This window comes from Excalfactoria chinensis, chromosome 23 (assembly GCF_039878825.1).
Source record: "Excalfactoria chinensis isolate bCotChi1 chromosome 23, bCotChi1.hap2, whole genome shotgun sequence".
Taxonomy (NCBI): domain Eukaryota; kingdom Metazoa; phylum Chordata; class Aves; order Galliformes; family Phasianidae; genus Excalfactoria; species Excalfactoria chinensis.
In genome coordinates, this window is record NC_092847.1 from 1,155,582 (window position 1) to 1,166,054 (window position 10,473).

General features: G+C 47.6%; 1 protein-coding gene across 2 annotated transcripts; it reads right to left on the reverse strand.

The window, feature by feature from the left end:
• Positions 1–87: 87 nt before the first annotated feature.
• Positions 88–10,158, reverse strand: STK38 (serine/threonine kinase 38). Of its 2 annotated transcripts, XM_072356017.1 has the most exons (14): positions 9,940–10,158; positions 8,982–9,114; positions 7,594–7,645; positions 7,361–7,483; positions 7,131–7,214; positions 6,585–6,708; positions 6,294–6,448; positions 5,507–5,609; positions 5,224–5,285; positions 4,630–4,747; positions 4,383–4,506; positions 3,619–3,714; positions 3,280–3,374; positions 88–3,082 (listed from the first exon to the last, which is right to left on the reverse strand). In XM_072356017.1, the coding sequence occupies exons 2-14, from the start codon at positions 9,110–9,112 to the stop codon at positions 2,952–2,954; spliced, it is 1,398 nt and encodes a 465-aa protein (XP_072212118.1). In that variant the 5' UTR covers positions 9,113–9,114; positions 9,940–10,158; the 3' UTR covers positions 88–2,951. The 2 variants fall into 2 exon arrangements, with proteins under 2 accessions (XP_072212118.1, XP_072212119.1); XM_072356018.1 differs by lacking the exon at positions 3,619–3,714 and having other exon boundaries at positions 9,940–10,124.
• Positions 10,159–10,473: the final 315 nt, after the last annotated feature.

Below are 10,473 nucleotides of genomic sequence, written 5' to 3' on the forward strand. Positions count from 1 at the left end.
AGGTCCCTTCCACTCCACCCCATTCTATCAGTAAGGTGGTAAGCGACCAAGATGGCATTTAATGGATAGACTGACAAATGTGTGTTTACTAAGAGGATTTTATTTACATACCCCAATGCAAAGATTGTTCCATACAAAGTTGGCTCCCCTGCCTTTGCTCGATACATCTGCCAAATTCTACAGTGCAATTCAGTAACAGCTCTCAAAGTATTTACAGGAAACACTTCAAATTACAGCTTAAGGCAGAGTCAGGGCACAGTGATAAGAAACACTTGGTGCAGGTTTATGCTGGGCGTGATAGAAAGAGGAAGTGGCAGCACAGTTCAAGTTCAGATGCATTGGAAATTCAGGTTAGGATCTTTCCTAGAAGTCCAGCTGGGTAAAAAACAAACATGGTCCTGCTTAGCAGCTTGAAAAGAGATGCACATGAGATGCATATGAGATGCACATGAGCTCAAGCCACAGACCAGCAGCTAATACAAAGGTTTGGCTAACAGAGGGGGAGAGGGAACAATCATACAGGGATCTTAAAGCACAGCTCCTGGAAACAGGTGTGACTGTGATACAAAACCTACCAGCAGAAAGGGATGTCCAAGGCTTTCAGAGGATTCTATGCAGCCCTGTGGCTCCTACTGAAAGGCACAGAAATGAGGTACCCGACTGTTCCTTAATGCCTTATAAAAGCTTTATCTCAAAACTGAGGTTTCAGACTTTAAAACATGTACTAAAAATGTAGGTATTATTGTAGAGGTTCTCACAGCAAGTTGTCACAACTTCGAGTGGTCCAGCTTCTCTTATCTTTGGTATTTATACATAAAATGTCCATCTGTCCCTTTAGTGAAGGGCCAACAATGCCACTACTGCCCCCAAATCCTTCATCCTCATCCCCTGCAGCTTCAAAGGGTTTTGCTTTCTGAGGTGTTAAGGCAGTAACTTAAGCTGTTGGGAATGTTTAAGTATTGATACCTCTCACTTCCCTAATGGTTTATAAGGCAATATTTTCCAATGGTTCAAAATAAACTGCAGGGATGAGGGCAGGACAATCTGATCGTGACTTCAGTTAGCCCTTATTCGTGAGTAGTTTCTACTGCCTGCAGTGCTTCTATTAAGGCTCTCCTTGTATTTCAGCTTCTCTAGGATCCAACCGGTATCTAAGCTGCTTATGGCAAATAGTTCAACCCCTGGGATGCATCCCAAAAGCACAAGGGGTGGTTGGGGAGAGGATGCAGCAAGTCACCACCCAGTCGTAGCTACATACAGACAACTTCCAGTCCCCCAGTCAAGCCCTCACAATGGCACTCAGTTCAAAAGACATCGATGTGAAGAGTCCTTAAAAGCACCTATTAAAACAAATTCACAACAAACCCTATTTTCTTTTGTATCCTAATCTAGAAAGTAAGGACTAAGTGTAACAGAGCCTCCCTATTGCTTTGGAACACTGCTCTCTTTATTTTGTTTCTCAATAGCTTTTCTGGCCGTGCTATGCCATTAGTGTTCAGCACCAACAAAGACAGTTCTAACCGATCAATGCTTTTAGAGACCTCATTACAAACATCTCATTGCAAATGACAAAGCTGGTACCAAGCAAGCCCAAAAGGTAACACTGCCTGCCACTGGAAGTGCAGAGCTAAATGCAGAACAGGGCCAACTAACTGCAGAACGGGGCCAAAGTGGAGCTTGTGATTGGTAACAAGAAGTTACCAAAAGCTCAGCTGAGGCTGGATCCTCCCTCCCAAAATGCAGGTGTGGGCCCAGAGATGTTCAGACAAGGAAAGGCACTTTGGGGCTCTCCCAGAGAGCAGCCTGATCAGAACTTGGATAAATGACACGAGGTGAGAATGTGAGTAGGCTGTGGGTCCAACCACCCCAAACCCGACCCAGTGAGGCACAGCGTCTTTTGGAGACCACAGGGACAGCTGCTCCTGCTCCAAACCAAGAGCAAGAAGGCCACAGAAGAGGATTTTAACCACCGATAAAGATGCCCGTCTCAAAACGGCCAACAGATGGCAGCAGCAGGAAGCCCGTGGCCGACCCAGCTGGACCCACACACCCACCACTGCTGTTTTAACCTCCATCTCTCTGCTCTAACTCCGGATCCAGCTGTAGTCTTCATTATCCATCATTGCTTATAGGAGTGTCCTTTCATCCAGGAACCGAGAACTGGTGGTGCCTGGTGGAAGAAGCTCCTCGTTTCTCTTAGAGCTGTCTGGAAAAGAAAAAGCGTTGTGCAATTTGCTTTTCATTTAGGAAAAGGAAAATATTAAATGGCTTTTGAGGAGTCGCTTGCTTTAGTACCAAAAGTAAAGTGCGCTGCAACTTGAGGCCACTGCTGCGGAGCTGAGAAACGCTGCTGAAGAGGCTTCCAAGTAGCATCATATAGGAAAGAAAAAGGATACCCACCGCTACAAAGTAAAGTTAAGGCAATACAAGTCGTCTCCTCCTAGATAGTTTGCCTGCCTCCAGCTTTAATTATTGCTTCGTCTCCTCTGCACTGAAGTCCTTTGCCACCAGGAAAACACTGCTGATAGAACTGGTTGAGTTTATCACTTAACGCAGGACTGGAGAAGGGCCCACGCGGACATCACACGCTCTGCAACGTCACACGAAGGGCTGCTTCCATCTCCCAAAGGACTGGACAAATCTGGTGAAGAGTTTAGAAAGGAAACTAACTCTTGTTGCTCCTGAAGCAGCGGAACGCGCTTGCAGCAGTGATGGCATGTGGCCTGTGGGAGTTTGCAATGGTGCAAGAAAGAGCAAATCCTCTGTAACAGCCAGAGCATGTAACAGAACAGCATCCTGAAGTCTCCAAGAGGTAACAGCCCTCGAGTTGAATATAAAAAAAGTAACTTCTTGCTTAAAAAAAAAAGTTCATTTATGGGTAAAAACCCAAAAAGGTATAAAAAAAAAAGAGAGAAATCCACGGCTCAGAAGCTGTCCCAGGTAAAGCTTAATTACTTCCCTGCTTTCATATAGGATGGTATTGCTCCTCGGGCTGTCAGGCCCTCAAAACGCTTATAGGTGTAATTGATGAAAACCCAGTCCTTGTTCTTGTAGTCTGTCTCCGGGTGGTTGCTTGTTGCCACTGAGAAGACAATAGAACAACAAACCATCGTTTGGAAATGCAGTGTTTCCCCCCAACATGCACCAAACATCGCAGGTAGGAGAGGAGGCTTCTAAAGAGATACAGATTTAAGCACTCCATTCTTCGCTCTGAATCAACAGCTGCAGTCGCGTGCTTAAAGGAACAAACCATTTACATACGCAATCAAAGCCATTTACCTGTTGGCTTCAGGATGTCAGACTCTGGAAATTCATCAAAGTTTGAGGTATCGTCGATGCTTTTAATTTCGATTGAAATTGCAGCAGGTCTCTCCCTGCCAAGAAGAGCAGATTGAACATTAAGGTTTCAAAGGCAGAAGAAAGCAGGATTCCAACGCTTCCCATTACTTAACAGATTCAAGGACCAACAGGGACCAACAGTCCCCAGACCTTAGCAAGCTTCAGATACAGCCTGACTCATACATACTCTCACCCACATCTAGGCATGAAAAATGCCAGCCAAGCTGCTCGGTGATGCTCAGCAGGACTAGCAGCGAGTTCTTCTATAAAGCATCTTACCTTATATGCTCCCAATCAACCCCTTCAAAGAATGGATTACTCTTTATTTCCTCCACACCAGATGCACCAATTCTGTGCTCCCATTCACAGCAAAATCTGGGATGGAAGGAAGAATGAACATGAAGGGAAAAAAATGAAAGCATTCCATCTAGAAATGGAATGGCTTTCCAAACTGATAGCACCAGTTTCACAACACATAAATAAGGCTGAAGACTCCCATTTCAAAGACAACGGCATGAAGTTATGCTTAGCAACGTCACATCAAATGCTGCGGGTCAGATGTGGTACATCTCCACACAGCAGAGAACATAGAAAGCCTAAAAGCTACACGCTGATATTTTTCATCCTGAAAATGGGGTTAGTGCTTGAAAATATCAGGTGTTTATATAAACATGGAAGAGTTGGCATGCGCTGGGATGCTGCGTGCTCCAGCACAGACCACGTCACAGCTCTTGCTATGTTCAGTAGCCAGTTCTGGCCAAAAGATGAAGTCACTTCCTAACTAAATAGGAAGTAGAAACATTCTCACTTTGCCAGAGCAGCAGTGCTTCCATGGGAACACAGTGCAGTCAGTGCTCCAATGAGAGCTCCGAAAGACAAATGTATTTGATGAGGGAGTTCAGCTTGTGATACATGAGCATAGACTGTGCAGCAGTCAAAATCACAAGGGCTTTTTTCCCCGCCATGTGAAGCTGACTATGGAAGCTATACAGCACAGCTTACAAGTTAGTACTGTATGAAGTGGCAAACCATGTAATGAGCACCTTAAAATAAGGTCCTTGGCTTTGTCAGATATTGGGACTTCCGGAGGAAACGTGAGGGTCTCTTTCCAATTCATTACTTTCTTGTAAGTTTCTTGAGGAGTCTCGGAACAGAAAGGTGGGTAACCTGAGGATGGGGGAAAACAAACCATCCTGGGTAAAGCAAAAATCATCCCTTCAGTTACTGAAGGACACCAGAACACATCTGAGAAACCACACAAAGGGGAGATGCTTTAAGAGCATTTCTTACCAATCAGCATCTCATACATGATGACCCCCAGCGACCACCAGTCACACAGCTTGTTGTAGCCTGTCTGCATGAAAACTTCAGGAGCAATGTAATCCGGAGTCCCCACAGTAGAAAAAGCCTGAAATGGATACCATGAATTATGTATCATTAGATATGATAAGGAACTTGAGCAACAACAGCGACACCAGGTTGGCTAAAAGACCCTTCAGCAAAGTTGTTTAAAAGGCTTTCTATCAAGATGTGCAAAGAAATAACAAAACTGAGTTGTTTACAGGAAGGAATCTTAAAATACCATTGGGAAAACTGGAAAGGTACCTTTGTCTACACATAATCATTAGCCCTTTGTTTGCTTGGAAATGGTTTTTAGGCAGCAGGTACCAGCTATCAGTGCAGTGCTATCTCATGCACAACTGCTTGGCAGCTGGATGAAGGACAAAGAGGAATCATTCCTTTGTAAAAGGAAAACATCACAAATCTCGACTCCCAGCTGTTCAGAACAGCCCTGGATTAATGGCTGCTATGTACAAGGGTGTGCTATTGGAGAGCAACAGCTCAGAAGAGAACACCTCCAAACAGGTGCAGCCTTGTACTCACCAACTGCCGTCTGTTCCTCTTCCACGTCTCTGCTTTCCGTTTGGAATTCATGTTCTGGAAAGCTGAAAGGGATTGGAACGTTTCAATCCTTCTGGTCACCCAACAGTTTTACACCAAAAGCATCACACTCAAAGTCTCCTTTCCAACAGCACGGGGCCCAGCTGTGCCCTCAGAGGTTCCTACCATCCCTACCCACTTGTCCTCTATGACCACCACACCAAGTTCCAGGTAGGCACACACCTGAGCCAGTCCACAGATACCACCCTGGAGCCAAATCACTTACTGAAGTCACTGGGAAGGCTATGGTTCAAGTTCCTATAGAACTCTGTTCTATGGGCTTTCTTCAGTCCGGTGCACAGCCCAAAATCTGAGAGCTTCACGTGGCCCTAGAAAGGAAAATGCCCAAAGTACAACAACAGCGTGAGAGTTACCATGGCAAGTGAAGCTGTGCACTTCTTACAGACCCTTTATTTTGGTAAGGAACAGATGTGCTCTTTGTACGCTCCTTGTTTTAGCTTCAGACTGGTTGCGAACACAGAACTGAGCTATTAGTGTTCTCATCACTGCTATCCAGAGAAAAGCCCTGTTCCAAACTAGCTAAACCTTAAGCCAACTTGTAGCAGGCAATAGGGCAGCGAGACAAGCAAACCTTCTGCAGAGTGCCTGCAGTAACCACTTGATGCAAACAGATAACAGGACAAGCCTTAAGACATCCTGATTCTGAGGGAGATGATATCTCTACTTTCAGTCTCACTAACAGAGCAGTTAGATGCTTCACATTTGATATGATCATCTGCCCAATAGCTGGCAAAGGCGAGCGTAACAGATGCAAGACAGAAAGGAAACGTCTTTGACCAAGAGTGAAGAACTGAAACTTGTGTATTTCAAATTGCAGCTGAAATAACCAAGAATAGCTGAACAACGGTCACAAGACAGCTCCTAAGTGAGGCAGGAATACAACACAGGATGGATTTAGTGGCTTTTCCTCCCCCCAGCAACATGGTAAAGGCCAGGCTATGGAAGAAGCAGCATTCCTCCTACCAAGCCCCAGGTAAGCTGTCAGTGCATACCTTGCTGTCCAGAAGAAGGTTGTCTGGTTTGATATCTCGATGGATAAAGCCCAGCTGATGAATAGAATCAATGGCAAGCACAGTCTCAGCTATGTAGAACTGCGTCTCTTCTTCTGTTAGCGTGTCTTTTTTCATCAAGAGCGTCATCATATCACCTAAAAGCAAACCCCCCCCAAACAGCAAAGGTAAAAATCATAGGATTAGGGACCCCAGTCCTTAATTACACTTATAATTCAGAGATTAGGAACCCTCCAAGGGAAGGAGAGCAGCCTTTTGACTTTGTGCAGGTACCTCCAGGCAGGAACTCCATGATAAGGTAGAGGTTCAGCTTATCCTGAAAGCTATAGAACATCTTCACAACCCACAAGCTGTCTGCTTCCACAAGGATGTCCCGCTCAGCACGGATGTGGCCAACCTGGAAATACATATGCATGTCATTAATTACAAACCCGTGTCTTATTAATGCTTTAATGTCACGGGAAATTCAAGTATTATATCTGTACTGCTGTATTTTCTGGGATGTTCTTTCCCAGTCTGGGAAATCCTATTGAGCATCAACTCCACATCAGATGTTAAGGACCCATTAATAATCAAAGAAGATCCCATTGGAACTTCTACCTTTGGACACTTGTACCTGAACGACTGCCACACATTAACGTACATGTAGGAGGGCAAGACAGCACTAACCCCATTATTTTAAGCAAAAGAAACATAAACCAACCCATAGTGTCCCACTCAGAAAGGGACACTACATTGTAATACTTAAGTCTCAAAGGATTTGGGTTGGAAACCAGCGTGTCCTTCAGGCCCTAACTGCTAGTCGAGGCAGCTCTTCACCTGCTCTTTCTCCAGCATATCAGCTTTACGCAGTATTTTCATGGCGTAAACGTGCCCTGTGTCTTTCTTCTGGACAAGCCGTACCTGGAAAGCACATAGAGCTCAAGTCAGACACAGCACAGCCACCACAACTACACAAACCCAAGTCATTATACATGGCAATGGAAAGAGCCCTCCAGCAAACAGCAGCATCACGTGAAGATACTTGTAGGCATCTTTCCTGGACCCACCTCTCCAAACGCTCCTCTGCCTATTACTTTCAAAGACTCAAAGTCCTCCAGGCCCAGCCTTGTTCTCTTCAAGCGAAGGAACTCCGTTTCTTTCTGTGCATGCGCCGATCTCCTGATCCTTTTCTAGAGTTCAGGGAGAAGAAAACACAGCTCTGCAGTCACTCCACGTACAGATGCTAGATGGTACCAAATTCACTCCTATCACTTAAAAGGATTTTCCTCTTATTAATTACCTCCTCATCTTTCAAGCCTTCTTCTTCCATCATTTGTTCGAGCTTCTTTTGTCTGTAGGAAAGATAAACAGCAGAAGAAAGTTGAATTCTCGAACCCAGCACAGCTCCCATCTCTGCCTGCTGTGAAAGGAATAAACAAATGCATGTGATAGATAAGGGAGAATCAGACTAAGTTAATCCTGAGGAACCTCCTGCTGCTGCTTTAACCACGCTCCAGCGGTTCCCATCTCTGCTGCTGCTAATCCAAACCTGCTGGAGTTTCCCGTGTCTGATTGAGGTGCACACTGTCCCTGTATGGAACACAGGCTGAGATGTGAGGGCAGTTCCCACCCCTATCTTCAGCAGCTGGATGTGAGGCCGAAGCCACATAAACACTCCAGCATCAAAGTCTCACTTCTTCCATGGACACATCTGTATCTGGGAGCAGAGAAGGACACAAGATTTCAGTGTGAAGGGGTTGAGGGTGTGATCATCTATGGGAACTCCTTTCCAACACTGAGCGCATTCACAGCTGGTTGAGTTTCGGGCTTTTCTTTGGGTTGTTTTCTCCTGCCCTGTCCTTATTCCTTTGGTGCAACACAACAAGCCTGCTAAATTCCCTGACTTCATGCAAGTCATCCTCAGCAAGATCCCCTTCCGGCCCCTGTGCCACTGCACAGCTGCTGCCATGCGATAATATTCTGGGCTATCACTTCCACCATCAGGCCCATCTCAGCTGCTTTCACCCTCTCTGCAGTGCCCAGACATCTCCTCTCACACTCAATATAAGGCAGCTCAGCACAAACCAACCCCAAGCACCTCAACACTCCAACCTGCACAGACACCCATGTGGAGAGCAAAGCAACACATGGAACTTCTGAGCAATGCTTTTATTGTAAACAGAAGACAAAAAAGCTTCATTTTGGTTTTGGGAGCAGACAACAGCCTGTAATAGAAAGCCAGGAGTTCAATCAAGTGATCTTTTCTGTTTGGATTAGACCTTAATCTCTCTTCTATGTGAAGCTTGGAAGAAAGTGTGCACACAAGACAATACTGATGTCTGAATTACGTCCAGGTTCCTGCAGTTACTGTCGTTACCAAGCAATCCCTTTGGATCAAGCTCCGTTTTTGGCAGGCAAATAAACCCTGAACCTCTTGATTATAGACTGCACAGCAAGCTGGGAGCACTGCAGACATCCCTGTGCTACAACTCCAGGGTACGCAGCAAATTAGAGGCTTCTGGCCAAAGGAAAACAAAGATAACACCTGTCAGTGCAATGAGTTGCTATATTATGGCCAACCAGCTTAAGGGGGTGCGATAGGTTGAGTTAACCCACGCAGAAAGGCAGCAGTGGGTGACAGCAGTGCCAGGTGATGGTGGTGCAGCCCCACACCCCGCGTGCTGTTACCTCATCTCCCGCTCCTCGTGCTGCGCTATGAGGTTGCTGTAGAAGTTCTCCAACGTCACCTTCGTCATCGTCACCCTCTCCTTGGTGTGGTTGCTCATAGAGGAGCACGGCGTCGGGCCCGTCATGGCCATGGCTGTGAAAGCAGGAGGTGAACAGGTGACAGGAGCAGCAAACAACCCTCAAACCAAAGAGGTGTTCAAGGGGGGAGATGCTGGATTGCAAAGACTGGAGAGGACGTTAATGAGACTCAAAACAGCCAGAGCTCAGATTGAGCAGGGAAAAAGCCTTACAAAATAAAGGTAAAGTCAAGCTTCCTGTTTTGCACATTTTTGACCTGAGAATAAGAGGGAAGGAAACTTAAGAAACACGGTGCCCCAGAAACCACAACTTCAGGCAGCACTGAAAGCACTCATTGTTCCCAATGGGTTCTCTCAGCAGTTTCCAGACCCAGGAGCTCCCATCCCCACACAGCGATCTCACCCAGCTCCCAAAAGCCAGCAGAGCACCCAAGGAAGGAGAGGGACCGCTGCTGCTTTGAAGATCTCTCCCTTTACACTGCAAATCCCCCCCGATCCGGAGGGATGAACGCTCACATTGCTTCGCTTCACACCCATCCAACAGCCGGGACTCGGCGTGTATTGCGGGCTTTGCTGACCGAAACGCACCAAAACGCGAATGATTTGAGGCAATAAAAGCGAAACCTCAGCCGGGCAGCGCTCCCATTGACCACCCCCCCCCCACCTCCCACCAGCGGAGCGCCGCTTGGTTTTGCTTCCCAAAGCAAAGTGGGAGCGATTCAAGAGCCGCAGGTGGGGACAGAGAGAGGATAAACATCGAGGAGGAGGAAGGAGAAGCGCCGCCAGGTGGTCCCGCATCGCGGAGCGGACAAAGGGACCCGCCCGGCCCCGCTGCTGCCCCCACCCCCGCAGAGGGGCACGGAAGCGGCGGCGGCGCTTACCGGAGCCCCCCCACTTCGGGAAGGGGGCGATGAAGGAGCGGACCGCAGCGCTGTGATCACGGCGGAGGGACCCTGGGGGCGGGGATGTGAGCCAGGCCGTACGGAACGCAGCCCGCTGACAGCCGGCGGACCCCGCACCGCAACCACCGCCCCCCGCACGGGCCGAGCGCCCCAAGAGCCGCCGCCGCACCGCGCATGCGCCACCATCCTCCCGACCTCCCCCTTGTGGCTCGAGGGGCGGGGCTAGCCATGATCCCACCCTGCTTGAGGCGGCGCATGCGCGCTGCCAGCTGAAGGGGGAGTGTGACGCGTGCTGTGATTCGGTTCGTTTGGGTTTTACGAAGGAGCACGGAGCGGTTCAGGGAATGAATGGGAGCGTCTTTATTACAACACCTCGTGGCTGGGGGCTGAGCCTGGCGCTGGTTGTTAGTCTGTGGGTAGGTTTCAAACGCCACGCCGTGGTCCCCTGTGTGATGGGAATGCCAATTGCATCTCCTAAAGGCTGGTTTGGAGGTTCAGTCTGGCCTTGCTTTG

Excerpts from the sequence above, each read along its gene's own strand:
- STK38 (XM_072356017.1), bottom strand. The coding sequence starts at position 9,112 with ATGGCCATGACGGGCCCGACGCCGTGCTCCTCTATGAGCAACCACACC. Across the intron at positions 5,286-5,506 it reads TAGCCTTCCCAGTGACTTCA|CTTTCCAGAACATGAATTCC; the intron begins GTAAGTGATTTG and ends AATCCCTTTCAG. Across the intron at positions 3,715-4,382 it reads GCCAAGGACCTTATTTTAAG|ATTTTGCTGTGAATGGGAGC; the intron begins GTGCTCATTACA and ends CTTCCATCCCAG.